Raw genomic sequence first — 18,655 nt, 5'->3', positions numbered from 1 at the left:
CAAAGGCGCCATTTCTCATGCAGGTGCATATGCACCCATCCATCATGTTGTGTTTACCGTTCGGTACCCCCGGGGATGACGCACCAGGGGGGAGAGAAGAAGTGTTCCATTTAAAAGGTTCGAAACGGCAACGTTTAAAAAGTTCGATGTGAAGAAAAAAAGTAACATACCATGGACAACATTGAACACGCAAAACTACACTGAATGGGAGGATTTCTTAATTGGAGCGTAAAACTCAAGGATAAAGGTGGCCGGATCGGCCAAATGAGAGGTATCCAGGCACTATTAATCCGACTTCTGCGTTTGTTTGTAGATCTCGACATCTGCATAAGGAAAGAACACATAAGGAATAATGATATATGACGGTGGAACTTGCGGATGCGGAAAGACTATGGGTTCAAGTCCAGAACCCCTACACAAACACACACACACACATACGCACACACGCACATACGCACACACGCACATGCGCAGGCCTCTCCATCAGTTGTTTCTTATTACCCACTGCAGAGTTCACAATAATTTCGTATATCCGATTCATCTTGTGTGGAGAGAGGTAGAGGTTCTTTCCTCGTTTGAGTCGCGGGTCGACATCTCCATTTTTGTCCACGTAAGGGCCGTCGACGAGGCCGAATCGGTGCTCACTCGCGAAGAGAACCTGACCAATGGAGAAAGGGAAGTGAAAGTGAAAGTGAAAATGAAAATGAAAGTGAAAAGAGTCGAGTCGAGATGTATACACGGTGGGAAGGTTCGCCTGTTCTTCACGCAGATTGGCACCTCCTCTTTCTCTTCTTACCGAAGACACGTTGAGGCACAGGTAGAGGGCCTGGTCCCCGCCGCAGATGGTTGTATGGTAACCGCACTTTCCAATGGAGTCAGAAAGGGGGATACGCACATTATCGCTTTCTTGCAAGCATATGGTGGATCCACAGAACAGACAAATGAGGATGATGGTGGGAGATTTGCTACAACTCACACATTTACTTTTGAAGTACCTCTTAATCATGGTGAAGTAATTTCTGCTCGGTTGGAATAAAGATCTAGAAGAAATGAACCTTTCCAGGTTTTCATAAAAATTGTGTGGCAAAACGGGTTCTGCATCTATTTTGAGATATTTATATATTTGATACATCTGATAGAAATACGGATGAAAAATCAGTTGCAAGGTCTGGTACGCATATATCTGATGAAACTGGGGGTTCACATTAAGCATCAGCAGGAAGATGTTGTACTTGGCTAGGTCGCTGTGCAGATGGATATAATCCAAATACTTCTTCGCTAAGGCATTACAGTCGTAAATAGAAAACAACATATAGGCTACAAAGTGCAGATATACGTTTGCCGACTTTATGTAATTCTTTAAGAACTTCCTGTATATTCTGGTACAAGGATTTTTACCGTCTATGTAATGGTTGCTCTTGAGGTAGTGGTAAAATATATAGAAAATTTTCTTCATGCTTAACATCTCCTCTCCCTTTAGATCCGTGGGATGGAATGAGTGTGTTGTCTTCCTTTTACTTCCTCTTCCCTTTGGAATAGCACCCGAAAAGCAATCGCTCGGTGAAGAGCTCCCTACACCGCTTCGTGTGCCGCTTTGCGAACCGCTTGAACCTCCATCCGGCCTTCCCACCTGAGAACCCCCTTTCCCACCCGCGCCCAACAGACTAGTCATGGAATCTGTCTTGCCGCTACTACTGTGCTCGATTTTTATTTTCTTGTTCACAGTGTACGAAGCACTACTGGAGCTCTTTTCAGTTACTCTGCGGTTCGAATCTGCAGAAACGTGGGATGGAATTTGCGTGCGTGTTTCCTTCTGTATGGAATCAAACTGGCTAACTCCCTCATGAAGATCTTTGTAAAATTGTTCTCTGCCAGATTCCCTTGCTTTTTCTTCATAGGATTTTTTTCCCTCTGCGGGGTTCTTCTCTCCCGACTCTTGTCCAGCACGGAAATTAGTTCTCACAGATCTCCCCCCATGAGCATGGTAACCATTAATTCGATCCCTATGTTTTGCATACTTCTTTTTCCACTTCTTTGTCCTAAAAAAAGATTCAGAATACTTAGTAAACTGGTACTCTCCATCCTCCGGGTGAGTTACACCACCGTACGTATCATCAACATGGTAGTATTTTCTCGCCTCCTTTTGCCCCCCATGGAAATGAAGAAGAATGTTCTGCACCAAGTACAGGGGTATGAAGTCGTATAAGTTATATACATAACTGTATATCTTCCTGATATATTCGAAGAAAATCTTGTTAAGACCATTAGCCTTTAGTAATGTGTGGTACCTCAAAATTTTGTTTATGCCCTTATATTTGTAAAAATCCATTTTACAATTTTTCAACTTATTTTTCATGCTTGCATATTTTTTCCTCGTCATAAAATCTACGAAGGAATCTGGGGGATTGTTCTTCTCGTGTATCCTTCTTCTGAAAAGTGTGTTGTCCAGATCGCTACTGGAATTGTTTTCATCGTGCAGAGAGCGAAAGTCCAAACTTCCTTGGCTATTGAAGGAGGAGTCAGACGTATCGGCTATATCGAACCTGTCGGGTATATCCAACCTGTCCAATGTGGTGGAGTAAGCATGATATGCGGATGGTTCATAGGAAGGTTGGAAGTTGCAGTGATTTTCCCCTTTTGAGAGATCCTCACTAACGGAATGTTCTTCTCCAGAGCTACCATATACATCGTTGCGGTCACTTGGTACGTTTTCTCCCTTTTGAGTGATACCTCCTTCATCCCGATGTACCCCTTGAGATATGTCAACCCGTTTCAAATCATGGGGATCAACAAACACGTCGGAGGGGGAGTTATCATCAACCTCGCCTTCTCTACCATTTTCCACTTGCAATGCAGATTTGCTATCACGTTGTAGGAAGGTGTCCAGAACAGAAGAGTAGGATGTAGCGCCAGAGGATTTCCTCCCCACGGAGGTTGCTGGTATTCCCTTCTTCTCTTTTCCATTTTCTCCTTTCCCCCCCTTTACCATCTTGATGGATTTCTGAAAAAAATTTACAAACAGATCATCTGCGTATTTATTCTTCTTAATTTTTCTCCTTCTTTTTTTATTTTTTTTCATGTCTTTGATTAGTTCTCCGACATCAAGAATTTCTTTCAATACACTAAGGGAAGATGACATAGTATCCGCTTTCATTACACCTTCATCGTAACGATCGTTGTCATCACACTTGTGGCATTTCTCCCCTGTGGACTTTCCATCTGAAAAATTAATGGATTCATTACTATCGAAACTTACATCGGAGAAGTTGGCTTCTGCCGGTATCCCATCTGCAATGTCATCACCTACTCTCGCCAAGATAAACTGATCAACGAAAATCTCCGCCTCCCTTTCCCTCATATTATGGATTCTCTTAATTGCTTTTAAACTGAACAGGTTCTGATAAACGTTGTACATATAGAACAAGTGGTTCACGTATGGCACGTTTTCAAATTTGCATCTAAGTTGACTAACTAAATTTATGTGTCTGAATTCAAAATCGTGGTTCTTCATTTGGGGGTCGAATAAATTGTCTTCTGCGTCGTTCGTCAGGTAAAGATCGCTAATTTCTTCATTAGATATGTTGTACAGTTTGTACTTAAAGTGGTTCAGTTCGTTTGGAAAATGAGACTCTTCAAAATATTCGGTTGTTCGGTTGCCTTCTACCTTGCCTGTTGTCAGTATGCCTTCCTGGGAGGTATGTTGCAATGTACTTTGGTCAACTGCACTACGACCTTCATTTCCTAACGATTTGCAAGGTACCTCCTGTTCTTCGAAGATGTGTCTCTTATAACTGCTCGCCAAACCGGGATGACCTTTACACGTGTACTGCTCCGCCTCGTTCGCTTGGCCACTTCCACAACCACTGCTACTACTGGCTAAGTAGTTATAGTCCCTCTTCATCACAGTTTTGTTCTTCACAAAGGAACCCTTCTTCCTCTCCCTCGTGTGAGGAAAACTATTCTTATATAAGACATGGAAGGATCCCCACTTGGAGTTCCTCCTTGTGTTGTATACAAATGGGTAGTAGTCATTGAAAAATTTATCATACCTGGTAAAGTTTGTACTTAAAAATATATTTATGGGCATGCATCCATTAAAGTACATATGCTTCATATACTCATCGTTCATTTCACACAACAGGAGCATCATTTTTTTTGTTTTCTTCTTAAACTCGTTAACTTGCACTAGCTTTTTCATCGTTTCGTGTAAAATGAATAATTTTTTTATTTTATTTTTATTCGTTTCTTCCTGTTTAGCTTTTTCCGATCCGTCCGTATGATCATCTTCTCTTTGCTTTCCCTCCCATGTGTGCGTTATTTTCTGCCTTGCTTGTTCAGGCGATTTTTCGACTTTCTCTTCCTTCTCCTGGGCGAAGCTTCCATGTGTGCAGCTTATTCCATGTGTGCAATCCGCAAAGATATCGCTCTGCAGAATACAATCCTTCAACAGTTTTATCTCTGTTTGATTAAAATGGTACGAGAGTTTCTTCACACCCTGGAATAGCTCCATGGGATTTAGGTTGTCCATCCATTTGTCCCCTTCCCGACCGGATCGTTCTTTTCCCCTTTTTGGGATGCCACCACAGGAGCTTCTTACATTTGGTGGATCATTTGGTGGATCATTTTGTGAATCATTTTGTGAATCATTTTGTGGATATCCGTTCTGAGGAGGTTTAACCTCTCCATGCGCATTCGCAACGCCCTTCGCAATGTTCTCCCCAACGAAGTAGTCAAATATAAATGTATGAAACAGCTGGTACTGTATCTTTCCCTCGTCATCAAACTTTTCTCCATCATCCCTCTCGTCGTCATTTCGCTTGATGCAAGGTGGAGGGTTAACACAACTTTCGTGATCCAACATAGACTCGCCTCTATCTCCATATGCTCTATTGAATCCCCTCATGGGCTGATAAGTTCCTTCCTCCAAATTCACAAAAATGTACTTGGCTATATTTTCAAAGTTTTGCCTGACTTGTTCAGGTGAAAATGATGAAAAAATATATCTAACGTAGGATTTTGAAATTTCTCTTATGAACACCTCATTCATAACTTGGAAGCTGATAATGATAAGCGAAATGGAGATAAATTGTTGAATGTCGGCTTGTGTGTGGAGTAGCTGATTCAGGAAGAAATGCATGAATAATCGCAAGACATCTACGGACAATGGTACCATGGCTAGCTTATTTAGAAAGTGTGCATTCTTTATCTTGTTGAAAAAACGTTTGTAATTATGATCGGTGAATCGATAGGGATACACATAATCGAATGAAACGTTGTAGAGATTTTTCCACAGCTGTAGGTTGAATAGGTTGTTAATTTTTTTTTCCTTTACAATATTCAATTCATGGTTGTGAAGGAAGAAGTTACGCACGAGGGTTTCGATTAGATTGTTACATGACACGTAGTTAATATTCTTATAAAAGAGATGAACTAATATTTCATTGTAGAGAATCCAGTGCAGCTTGTCCATGTCTATAGCGGTGTTGATATTTCTCCAGAATTTTATATTCAGGGCATCGCATTTTCTTTTTCTTTTTTTCTTCTTCTCTTCAATTGGGGATACCGCGCTCTGCCCTATAATCGGAGAAGCATCTCCTACCACGTTAGACACGACATTTAGTAATGCGTTGGCCAAAACCTTTGATGAGATGCCACCTCCTGTTCCTAAATCGATCGCTTCGCCCCCTTTTCTACGCTCCCTTTTACACCTTGCGTAGTAACCTCGGTTTACGAAAAATAAATCTTCCCTTCTCAGCCGACGAATTTCCTCCCTATTTACAAACTCGATACATTTCCAATCTTGAAGGAAGTCGGGGTAAAGTTCCACAGTCTCGTACATGCTCATCACATCCTTCACCCCCACTTCTTCAATATCGATGTCTTCATAGTGATCCTGGTTCTTGTGGTTATACTCAAAGTCGATTAGATTCTTATAATTCCTTGAATGATTCTGTATAGTGGAGAACGTAGCGTTGTTGTGATGGAAGATTCTCCAAGACGTTTCCGTAATGAGCCCTAACTGAATCATAGACATTCTTAACGCTTTCATGTCGAAAGAAGGTTCAAGCTTCTGATTGTGTAGGGTATCTTTATACATCAAGTAGTATCTCTTGTTCGTACTAATGATCCCATCCCAACTTCTACCAACATTTAGTTGCCTTCTATAAGTGTTGTGCCTTTTAAAATACTTTGTTGTGCACCGATACTGAAATTTTGTTCCACCTGTGGATGGCTCGTACCTTTCTCCCTCTTCGCTGTCTTCACCATTTCTGCAGATGCTTCTTCCCACGTTGTCATCCCTCTTGTGGTTGTTTTGACCGTTCTTGTTGATGCCTTGCGTGTGATCCTCTCTACCCCCGGAGAGTATCGTTCTGCTCGTCCCACCCCCATTTCTCCTCTTTAGGCACTTCTCCTTTGTCCTTTCCTTCGAGAAGGCGGCGCTACTTCCATCACTCTTTGATTCCGGTGCAGATTCAGGTGCCTTACCAATCGGGATATCAACACTTCTGGAAATGTCCCCATCCAAATTGGAAGAAACGTTCGCTTCACTGGAGGAAATTTCCCCGGTGTATGCCTCCCCATTATCGCCTCCCTTCTTATTGTTGCCCTCTTTATCGTCTTCGTTGGTAACATCAACGTCTACCCTACTACTGGGCGCACCGACGCAAGATACATACTCTGGTAATGCACCATGCACCGACTTACCATCCAATTTAGAAGTCGATTCCGAATCAATCTTTGGCCTTTTTTCCATCTGACGTTCATGCTGATCACCTGACATCTCCTCCTTCCAACGGTTTATCTGTCCATTCGATGAAGAGCAATGATTACTCGACGGCAGTTCGTACTTCTGAATGGCTTCATCAATGTTGGAATCTTCGTTTTTTAAATTATTTTTTATAAAATCTAAGACACTCTTATCCAAGTGGTAATTTAGGATGATCTCCGCGTTTCCCTTCGTCCCAGGTTCCTCTTTAACATCTACCTCTTCGCTATTTTCATCTTCCACTGTCTTCTTCCCCTCCTCCCTCTTCTCAATCTGCGCGGTGAAATAAAATTGCATGCATTCGTCTGGAGAGGTCTGAGCCAATTGATTATCCCTCACCATCAAAAACTCCACCTGCCTTATATACTTTAGGGGTACACTAACGTAGGAGGCCAAAAACCCATTTCTATAACGGTAAAAGAAGTTGGAGTTCTTGTAGGAAAATGTGAATTCCTTGTTTTCATAGTTCAGTGTGTTTTTGTGCAGGTACAACTCGGTTCCGCGTGTCCCCAGTGGAATCACTTCCCCTGAGGGGGGATCTGTTGGGGTTACTTCTCCCGGAGGAGTTCCTTCCTCATGTGGATTGCTTCCGCCTGATGAGGAGCGCTGAGAATCCTCCCCCTTGTGGTAAAGCTCGTCGTACATGCCCCCCTCATTTAGGTAAACCTCTCTCAAAATAATTTTCTTGTTCAGCTCGTAATTTTCATATGACAAGAACCCATTTAGAACCCGTTTACTCACCAACTTTTTAAAACGCACATTAAACATATCTTCCACTTTACTCTCATCGTACAGGTTGTACGTGACCTTGTGGCTGGAGTTGTTCGGCACAAATTCTTTCTTCTCCTGTGTAAAGAATTTTCCCTTATCATTGGAGATATTCTTCTTTCCTTTACGCATATACTTGAAATGGAACTCTTCCGGAATATCACTGTCGATGGATGCATTCGAAGAAGCCGATGAGGAGAAGGATCTATCCGACGCAACCTCTGTGTTGTCATCCATTTCGTGTTCGTCCGTACTACTGACTATACGTTCGTGGGTTGTTTCGCTTCGGCTTGTGGTTTCTGGTTCGTCTGTTTTCGTGAGTTTGGGTTCGACTTGCTCATCACCGATTTCCTCCACCCTCTTCGTCCTTCTAAGAAGTTCAGCCAAATTCCTATTCGAATGGTCCAGAAGCAATTCACGCTCGCTACACTCATAAATCCTATAACTATCCCCTTCAGAGACATAACGCTTGGGAATGTAAACCACAAAGCAGTTGGCAATAGATCGACACAGTGGACAGGTAAACTCATACTTAGTTGGACTGGGTGTTTGTGACTGAGAATTTCTGGATGTAAAAATTTTTGTGTTGTGTAGACAGGTTATATGAATGAAATGGCCACAGGTATATATGGCTGCATGTTTACATGGAAAGGCAACTTTGTTTTTTTTTGTAATTTTTTTTAAGAGGTTTGAATGGGAGGCAAAACAGATATATGCCAGAAGGTTGTTCCTGGTCATTCCTTCTTTGCAGAGCACACAAATGCAATTTCTCTCTTTGGATCTTTCGTATTCACAGTTGGCAATGTCGTCCGGGTCGTCTGTTTTTTTATCTCTCTTGGTGGCTCTTGCTTCTTCCTTGTGTGGAGTGACCAGAACTGTGGTCCCATCAGTGCCTGCCCCTTCGCCTGCTCCTTCGCCTGCTCCTTCGCTTTTCTCCCCGCCCGCCACCCCACTGGCCTCGCCGATGATATCCTCATCCGAGTCCAACTCTTCCTCCAAAAATTGACTAAACATGAGTTGCTGATTCTGCATTATTTTTAGTAGATCCTGTTGTCTCTTCTTTGCGAGCTGAATAAATTCATTGCTCATGCTAACATTTTTACAATCGTAGTTTTCGGAAAGTAGATCCTTCATCCTGGTAATTATGGTGTCCCTCACTTTTTGAAAACATTTGTCTTCATTCGAATTTATGTTACTCATGGTTCTCATCAGACTATGCAGGGCTACGTTGTTCAATGCGTACGTTTTCTTCTTCCGCTCCTTCGGTTGTGAATTCGGCCCCGTTCCTAGAGAGGGGGCAGCATGTGCACCATATGCACCGCCGACTATATCACTCGACGCAGTGCCTTCATCTGTGCTCCGCTTTCCTCTCCGTTTCCTTTTAATCACATGGATATCATCAAAGATAAGGATCTGATCGTGAGGACTGGCCCCTTTGGGATGTACTCTCTTGGCTACCTGGCAATATGGTGCATCTTTCTTTTCCTTCTCCTTTCTTCCTTCTACTATTGTGAAGTTCTCCTCATTTGTATTCACTTCTTTGTGAGCTCCATCACAGGGATAGTCATTCTTCGATGAATTCCCCCCTTCAGTGGCATGGCTATCATTCACATCGTTCCTTCCTCTCCCCTGGAGTGGTTTCTCAGACTCGTCTCCAGTACCCTCCTGGGGGTAACCTTCCCACCTGGGGATGGAATGACCATCCAAATGGTTATCTCTGTATCCATCTGACGAAACACCTGACGAAATAGCTGACGAAACAGTTGACCGGTTCTCTGAAATGTCACTCAACTGATCATCATCTTCACAACCAAACAACTCGCAGTTCGAGTAGTAAAATCCAGTGAGGTACTTAAAGGGGTGAGTCGCATCCATTATAATGCTGAACAATTTAATTATCTTAATAAAAATATCGATGGTATTATTTAGAGTACTGTTACTGGGGGTGGATGGAAAGGAAGGTGGAGATGGAATCCCGTTGCCACCAGTGTCTTCTCTTCCCCTAGACAAGTTTATTCGTAATGGGTTGAAGGATTCTATGGGATTCATATTCAATTCTTCACTCGATGTGTAATCCTCCACGGAAATGTTATCATCTATATTTCTTCCTTCTTGATCCCTTACTTGGTTCAGGTACCTTAACCCAGATCTATTTTCAAGAATGGATTCTACGATAACATCATTGATAATGTTGTTCTCACTTATAATATCGCTAATTATTTCGGAGAGTCCTTCCGCATTAAATTGCCTGTAATTTCTGTTCGTTTGCCCTTCTGCTACGTGAGTGTCTGTAACATTCACTATTTCCATGTTAATGGAGTTGTGCAGATTACGACTTATTAGTATTTCTGCGAAAAGCGTTTCATTCTCTCCGTTATCATCTACAATTATGTAGGTGTTATTGTTTCTGCGGGTGTTCGGGGTGTTGCTTGCATTGACCGAAGTATTGTTGGTAGTTGTGTTGTGGTCGTTTTGCTGGGGATTGCCATTGGTTAGACCGCTTTCTTCTCCCCCTGGAGATGCTCCGCCTTGCGATTCTTCTTCCTCTTCACGATTTTCGCCTTCCACAGTTGCATCGCCTCCCCCTTGGCTCAGCAAATTGTAGAGGTCGACCTCGTTCAGAACGAACGCCCCTGGGGGGAACGCCTCATCGTCATCATCATTCTCATTATCATTGTCATGGTCATTCTCATTGTCATTATCATTATCATTGTTATTATCAGTTAGGTGGTTGCTGTTGTTGTTGTCATTTGGGGCATTCGCCTCGCTCTCCTCCCCACTCGGTGCACCGTTCGCCTGCACATTCGCCGTCGCGTTCGCATCTGTCGGTTCGCTATGCTGTGGAATCGTAACTTCGGTCGACCCGTCCACTGCACCGCTATGGGTACCGCCGTGGGTGCCTCCCTGGGTATCCTCCTGGAGACCACCATGAGCATCGCCGTGGTCAGCTTCATCGCCCCGAGAAGCCTCCGCCTTTGCCTGGAAAGCCTCGTTGATCACAAAAATTGTGATGAGCATAGGGACGAGGCAACTACGCTTGAAGGCGTAGAAGAGCAGGTTCTGTACCTTAACGAAGGAGATATTCATATATTCCTTGTCCTCTTCTCGAGAGCAACCAATGTAAGAAGCTTTCTCCTCTTTGATACATTTTTCATTTGCCGATTGGAAATCCTTATAATTTGCAATGGGCCAAAAAGCATCATACAGAAACCAAGCGCTCTTGTTCAGTTTAATTAGGTTGACGTTGCTCCTTGGCATGTGAGTCGTGTATCCATACTTGTGTGTGAGTTCATAGAAACTAGGATGGTGTCTAAACTGTTTAGGGAATTCATCCTCCAGTTGAAAGTACTGAAAATCTTTCGAAGCCAAAAGTTGTATAAGTATCTTCTTAACGTAGTACTTTCCTCTCTTTTTATATTTCTCTTGAGATGTCTTCCTTGGGATATTACTGAACTCCAAGTAGTACAGCTCGTTGAAAAGCCTCACCAACAGATCGTAAAACAATTGAAAGAAGAAGATGTAATTTATTTTTCTTGAGTCTATGTTCAGTTTTCCTGAGTATATGTCTTCAAAAATTCGCTGCACAACTTTCATGTGGTGTATTTGAACCTCCATGTAGATGTCTTCCTCATTTATCAGGTTTAGATTAAATCTAAATGTTTTAAAAATTAACTGGTACAGAATAACAAATGGGTTACATACCCTTTCCTGCATGAACTGCTTCAGGTAGTCGTTCCATTTCTGTTTCTTCGGGGTACTGTTGCATGGGTTATTTCCATCCGTGTCCTTCTCTATGGGGAGCTCTCTCTCTTCACGTCGAAGCGCGTAACTCCCTAAGAAGGTATACATTGAATCGAAATCTATTTTCTTCCTTTCGCTCACCACTTTTGTAAAATCGCTTTGCCCTCGGTAGCTATATTGCTCTGTGTCATCTCCACACACTTCATTGGCTTCTTCTTTTTTATCTCCTCCTTCTGCTTGCCTGTTTCCATATATTAGATCCCGTTCCTCTGCGCGCAGGTACTCATCACTGTGCGTAATATCATCACTCACCCTACCAGATATATTTTCTCCCTCCTCCACTGTTCTCTCTATATGACCATACAGGAACGATTCCTTAGACATGGTAAACTCTTCTTTAACCTCTTCCTTGGCAGTGCTATCCGTCGCCGAGGTACACCCATGCACTGAGTCGCTCATAACACTTTTGTCGTAACCGATATACTCACAGAACAATTTCTCCATCATGGATAGGATACCCCTATCGATTTTAACTCTCTCTTTTTCATATAAGGGTAGTATATTCATCATGATCATGGCAAACTGGATTCCTATTAAGTCGCTTTGGAAGAAGAAGGAAGTTTCGTATTCGTTCACCTGGAAGGCCATCTGTGGTCCGTTTCGAACCCAATACCCATATTTTATTTCATAAATAAACGTAAGCACGTGCACATTAACAAAGAGAATGTACTTCAAAAGCTTTAAATTGAAAAGGTTGAGAAAGTCAAATACATCTCTCATGTACAAGTCGATATATAATGGGTCCAAGTAAATGTCTCTCCTATTTTCCTTAAAATCTATTTCTAGAAATTCATTGAATTCTATATCTTTTTTTTTTATTTTTTTTTCGATTAGTTCATTTTTGCATTTGACGTGGACCATCTTTTCTTGAATACTTTTTCTGTACAAAATTTTGTTGTCCTCTTCCTTCTCCTTCGAATCTATCGTTTGAATGATCCACTTAAAATATTTATCCTCCAGATCCTTCATCTCTGAGAGATAGCCTCTCGTTTTTTCGTTTTTCACTTCCTCTAAATCATTTAGAAATGGCTTTCGGTGGAAAATTTTCATTTTTATTTTATTCCCATCATCTTCATACCTTTCTTGGATATCTTTTCTCTTCGTGAGCGTTTCTGGAGGTGTCTGCTCGACCGAGTAGAAATCTCTTAGGAAGGCACGCACGATGTGGGCGCGCTCAGCTTCACTTTTGGCGCATGCGCCAGATGAGGTTACGCCTCCTTTTTCCCCCTTTTTTCGCAACCTTCTCAAGTAGATGTGCTTGTACCAATACACATCATCGATACACTTCTTCACTACATCGAAATTTAGAATCATTATGAAGAACCGGACAAGCGGCGAGTGCATCGAACGCAGATGCTTAACTCGCCTTCGCGGTTGTTCTTGCGTCTTGCTGTTCGTCCCACCGTTTTTTGCATCTTCCGTTGTGTTATTCGTTTGGTCGTTAGTTGCACTGTTCGTGGTGTCGTTGGCACCGCTACCTGCGTGCTCTTCGTCTGGGGCATCGCTCTGCGGGCCAACCCTATTGGAACCAGACAAAATGCACCTCTTGACCCTGAAGAAGGGATGGTCCCGTTTGATTTTCCGTTTGGGTCGAGCACCCTGCATATCCGCGGAAGAATCCCCAGAGGAGGAAAAGAGATTCAAAGAGCAAATACTCTCTATTGTAAGCTGATATAGTAGGAAGAGATTTCTAAAATTAGCGTTGGCTTCTCTCTTGCAAAAATTAGCCAATGGTTCGAAGACACGAAGGAGATAATTTTCAATGGTGATTGCATAGGAGCTAGAAAGATCCTCATAAATAATGTGTGCCTTGGTGTATCTCATTTGGGAATTCATCCTATGTAACAAGGACAGCAGATGAAGGATTTTCTTTATAATATACTTGTTAAAGAGCAGAATCTTAATCACATCGTTGTGGTAGAGTAGATACTTCATGTCGACACATATTCGGATTATCACCTCGATATCGGAGCGTAGTAAATTCTTTAACATAATGCACCTGGTAGTCGGATTATATACACAGAACTCCTCAATGAGTTTTATCAAGTCATTCAAAAAATTATTTACCACTAACGTGTAAGCAATTTCTGGTACAGTCAACACCTGTACTGTCAATCCATTTAAGCAATTATTATCGTTGTAGGATTTGTTATCTACAACACGAACCACGAGACTGTAATACTTGGCTAACTTGAAGGCAAACCTTTGTTTGAAATATGGATGCACAAAGAGTGATAAATACAGTGAATACAAAACTCTCTGCACAGCTGTATAAAAAGAGTAATGGAGATTAATGAGGTAGTCAATCTTCGCTCCAGTTAACACATTACAAATAATCTGTCTGAACAAATAGCTCGTTATACCTAGATCTTTAAAAAATTCTAATGCATATTCTATATATTGTGCATTCGCTAGAGAGAGAAAATGTCCATCCTTGAATATTATTTCTTTAAATAATGATCCTACGAGATTATCCAAATCGTCCTTTATCCTGTTCTTTATATCATCCTTCAGTATGCACTTCTCCACTAAGTGTTGCTCTTCCATCCCTCGGTGGTCAAAGCAAGCTCCTTTTATATCCCATGAAGTATCTCCACAGTCACAGCATCCTCCACTTGTGTGTGTTAATTTATACACATGATTCTTGTGATTGGATCCGAAAAAACATTTAGCGCAAATAGCACAGGTAGGATCTCCCTCACAGTTGTAACACTTGAATGCGAAGCTACCCTCCTTCCATTGTTCTGTGCATATACCACTATTCCCATGAATCTCCTTCAACTTTCTGTATATATCTTCTACTCTGGAATCATTGTACAGACGCCTCCTGAGGCGCTTCATCACTTCCTTCTTGTTCGCCACGCCATTTCCGTAAAGGCTTCGGAGGTACTTGGAAATCGATTGCTCTTCCCCCTTCTTCTCTTCGGGTGGTTCCGCCTCCAACATCGTCCCGACACCAAGTTTACCAAGCGCCCACCACGCCGTTACACCAGGTTCTTATGAAAGAACTACGAAGAGGATAAGTCGCGCCTATAGATGTCGCTTCGCCGATACTACTCAGCCTCTGCTTCCCCAACCCCACATGCAAAATGAACTACGCGCGTGCAAATCCCTGTGTGTGATATTCCGTAAAAACACTCATATGGGGCGCGTCAAACACACGTAAATCATACTGGAGGAAGCGCTATATGAATGGCACAGAAGCAGAGTCAAGGGAAAAAAAATTACAAACGTATGTGTGAACACACATAAAAAAAAAAAAAAAAAAAGAAAGAAAGAAAAAGAAAAAGAAAAAGAAAAAGAAATAAGTAGAATGCGCTAGGTACGCTACTCAGGTGAGGGGAGGATGCCTTCGCTTAGAAAAAGTTACAGGCCTCTCAAAGGTAGGCGAGGAAGGCATCAGATACTCCGAGGTGAAACTATGTAATGGAACTACACAGTGGAACTATACGGGTGAAGATGAGCTGGCAAAGCCGATCGAGCAAAAGTGCGTAAGGCAAGTGTGCCAATTCAAACTTGCGAACGAAAATGTGTTTTCAGAAAAAAAAAACCTCAATGAGAAAATAAACTCTGGAATTTCCTGCTCTTGTGCTGAAATAATTTATTGCATTCAAGGGGGGCAAGAGCTACATTATGGTGCGTACGTACGTGCGCATTTTCTCTTCCATCCCTGCTTTGCGTGTGCCTACATATCCCTACATTCCTGCACCCCTGCACCCATGTACCCATGCACCCCTGCACCCATGTACCCATGCACCCATGCATCCAAGCGACTCTTGCAATACTTCCTCTGCACAGAAACGTTTTATGACCATTTATAATTTCTTTTTACGGTACCAATGAAAGCTTGCCACGACCTCGGGTGGGAAAGAGAGTTTTCAGTGTCCCGCCAAAAGAGGCACATCCCGACGTTTTAACGCAGATTCTCACACTTGCGTATATCTACCACGAGAGTAGGTGTGCCTACGTATGTGCCTTTGTTACTACACTTTTTAATTCGAAAAAGGAAAAATTATAAGCTATTCTTTTTTTTTTTTTTTTTTTTTTTTTTTTTTTTTTACGATTTTCCAAACTGTTATATGTACGTGTACGAGAACGGATGGGTCGCAATGCGCTCACAATTATGCACGCGACCGGGAGGTTCCACTTCCTCATCTTTTGTGGAGCTCCACTTCACCAGGGGAAAAACCTACATGAAGCGAGGTATACGCCCAGTGCAAGCTTGGCGAAGCATCAACTGGTATCCTACGCATGAAAGGAAAAGCATCACCCAGTTGAGAGTACCAAATCTTTTTTTTTTTTTTTTTTTTTTTTTTTTCTTTTTAATTTAATGTAACACGAATTAAGGGCAACATAACGAACCGCAGCTTGGTGGAGTTCCCAGACTGAATGCTCTCTCTCCACAGGAAAAGCTCCTATGGATGCTCTCTCGCGCGCTCTTCTACTTGGATCCAGTCTGCCTACTTAAATTAGCAGTCATTGTAACATGAGTCACATGCTTTTCTTACCAGTCCCTCCTTTGGGTAGGCACATAAGGAGGTTTTTTTTTTTTTTTTTTTTTTTTTTTTTTTCCCTCTGTTTGCATGCCAAGTGATGAGCGAGGAAGAGCAAAACTGTTCGTTCTTGCGAGCTAAGGGATGTGTCAGTTCTCAACTGATGGTTGATTGTTTTCCGAAAGTGATCCTTTCCATTTGCTATTGCTTGATTTTTTGATTTTTTTTTTTTTTTTTTTTTGTTTTTTTCTTTATTTCCCCCTAGTGGTTTTCCCTCTACATTGTTTTTCTCCACTGAGTTTTGCTCCTCCCACCGCACGCAACAACCATGGACGGCAACTCACTAATTTCGCAGATCCTAACGGAGGCAGAAATTACTGAACTGGGCCTACATAACAGCGTGATAAGGCATTGCTCTTCTCCATATATCATTAACAAAAAGCACTTCATTAAAATTTGTGTGTACTACCTGCTTAGTACGTTCCTTTTTTTTTCGGTTTACATCACCATCATCATCCTCGTACTGACTAGCCCCAGGACGGAACTAAACAAAACAATAATCCTCATCCTTTATATCTACATCTTTCTCTTCTTCTACATCGACCTCATTGTAAGTAACAACATAAAGTATGAGTTAGTCAATCGGTATAACATAAGGGAAGTTCGTCAGAGGCTTTATGGGCGCTTTATGGGCCCATCCTCTGGGGGAGATGGCATCCCGACCTGCACTGTGGGGGTTACCAACGCACCCATCGTGAATGATATAGGAAAGGGGGAGGACCCCCCCCAGAGGGGATCGAGAAAAAAAACCAAGCCCCCTGCTCGAGAAGACAAGACAAGCAGAGCGAAGGAAAAGAAAAAAAAAAAATTATTCACCAGTGAGAAGTACTACGTTGTGGAGGAAGAAGAGGAACAACAACCCGAACAAAGACACGCACAAGCACACGCACAAGCACACGCACAAGCGCATGCACAAGCACACCTACAGCAGGAGGGAAGCGATATGGAAGTGGGAAGAAGACGAACTGTTAACGAAAGGATACCACCCCCTGCGGACGAGGAGAAGTTTTATCACATAGATCAACTCAAAAATGTTAACGAGAGCATCAACGCAGAGCTCATGAAGTACATTCAATACGAAAACAACAACTACACAATAGACAACTACCGATACGATGTCTTTCTAATAACCTCTGGATTTATCAATCAGTTAAATATATTCTGTGATCTTCTTTTTCTCTTCCATGTGTACGATTATAGTATCAAGTTGTTTTCTGTTTGCCTCTTTATATATGCATATTATTTAGTTCACTTTGGCATCCTCATAAGATTTTCCATCTTGATGATGCGGGCCTTGTTCAGCATACACAGGAAGAATTTGTCTCGATCGTATAGGAAGGTCACGTTGTTCTGGAAGTGCCTCCTCTCCTTCTTGTGCGCACGCTTGCGCAGGTGGATGAAAAGTGAGAGACGACGCACCAAGCGACACATATTTGGAGATATCCTCCCTGACATTATTAACCCGTTCCAACATGTTGTCCGTACATTATCCTCACATTATCCGCACAATATCCGCACATTATCCGCGTATTTACAACAAATCTCTTTTTGTGCCTCCTCTCCTAATCATATACACTACATTTTTTTTTTCACCAAATTAATAGGAATCCTCAGAGGGATGATCTCCATGAGGGGGAGTAACCAAGTGGTGAACACACAACCGAAGATTTTTTTTAATAAATATATCAGTTATAACAGTTGGAGCTTCGCCTACCACCAGGGTGTCTCCTTCAAGGAGAACAAAGAGCTGCTAAAGGTGTTGAGAGACTCCGATTCGGACGACACGAAGCGGGCGATGCTACGCGTATGGAGGCCTCCACCGAATCGTGTAAACATAAATGGCGTTCAGATAAACAGGGGAAGGGAAAAGATAAACAGAGCGAAACACACAGACAGACATGATCAGGCTAATCGAAAATTAAAACACACAAAGGAGGAATGCGAAAAAGCTCTCCGTCCATCACATGTCCAAATCATCGCTGATATGTCTTCCTTCCTCTCCCACTACCATATTTTGAATATAATAAAAAGTGTAAGTGGAGAAAATGTGGCAACCTGTGTGTGCATCGCCCATGTATCGCCCATGTATCGACCATGTATCGCCCATGTATCGCCCATGTATCGACCATGTATCGCCCATGTATCGCCCGTGGGTGATCGTTCTGGGATCCCTAATGTGGGCGCAGTTACGGGGGCGGGGGGCTCCCTCCCTACACGAACACACATATAGTTGCATGCACATGAGAAATGACCAACCTATGCTACCATTTCTTCCTGTTTCCTTCTCCCCCCTTTTTGCAGAAATTCCTCTCCGCGCACAGCGTCTACGAACACGTGAGATTCACCCTCGTGTTCTTCGTCTGGTAGGAATATCGCCTTGTGGGTTGTCTCACCCTCCTGTCAACTTCCCCTGGCCAATCCCCTCCATAACCGCTTCTCCTTTCCTCCCCTCTCCCCCTTACAGGAAACTCCTCTACATGGACGTCGTCCTGTGCCTACTAAAAGTTTTCATCCTTTTCTACACAAGCGACTTGTTAGCCAATGTGTTGTTCCTGGTCATTGGCCTGGTTAACATTGCCAACTCCTACGTAATCCATTTGGTGGACAATAATTTGATGAGCGACATCGGTTCGAGCTAGCTGTGCCAAGTTACCTATGCAAAGTTTAGTGTAACTTACTCTTGTTAAAGTAAAAAAGGAGAAAAAAAAAAATAAGAAGAATGGACGCTACAGAACATGTAGAGGTTACGTTATGGTTTTTCTTTTTT

The 18,655-nt window shown here is 42.4% G+C and overlaps 2 protein-coding genes across 2 annotated transcripts; one reads left to right on the top strand and one right to left on the bottom strand.

The window, feature by feature from the left end:
• Positions 1-285: 285 nt before the first annotated feature.
• Positions 286-14,281, bottom strand: PKNH_1453000 (asparagine/aspartate rich protein, putative; the record flags this gene model as incomplete). The annotated part of the gene is made up of 3 exons (XM_002262374.1): positions 286-323; positions 502-658; positions 797-14,281. The coding sequence occupies 3 exons, from the start codon at positions 14,279-14,281 to the stop codon at positions 286-288; spliced, it is 13,680 nt and encodes a 4,559-aa protein (XP_002262410.1).
• Positions 14,282-16,156: 1,875 nt separating this feature from the next.
• On the top strand, positions 16,157-18,527 carry PKNH_1452900 (conserved Plasmodium protein, unknown function; the record flags this gene model as incomplete). Its single annotated transcript, XM_039113677.1, has 4 exons — positions 16,157-17,291; positions 17,493-17,920; positions 18,190-18,251; positions 18,353-18,527. The coding sequence occupies 4 exons, from the start codon at positions 16,157-16,159 to the stop codon at positions 18,525-18,527; spliced, it is 1,800 nt and encodes a 599-aa protein (XP_038970047.1).
• Between the last annotated feature and the right edge of the window lie 128 nt (positions 18,528-18,655).

Source organism: Plasmodium knowlesi (assembly GCF_000006355.2).
Source record: "Plasmodium knowlesi strain H genome assembly, chromosome: 14".
NCBI lineage: Eukaryota > Apicomplexa > Aconoidasida > Haemosporida > Plasmodiidae > Plasmodium > Plasmodium knowlesi.
This window is presented reverse-complemented; position numbering and strand designations above follow the sequence as displayed.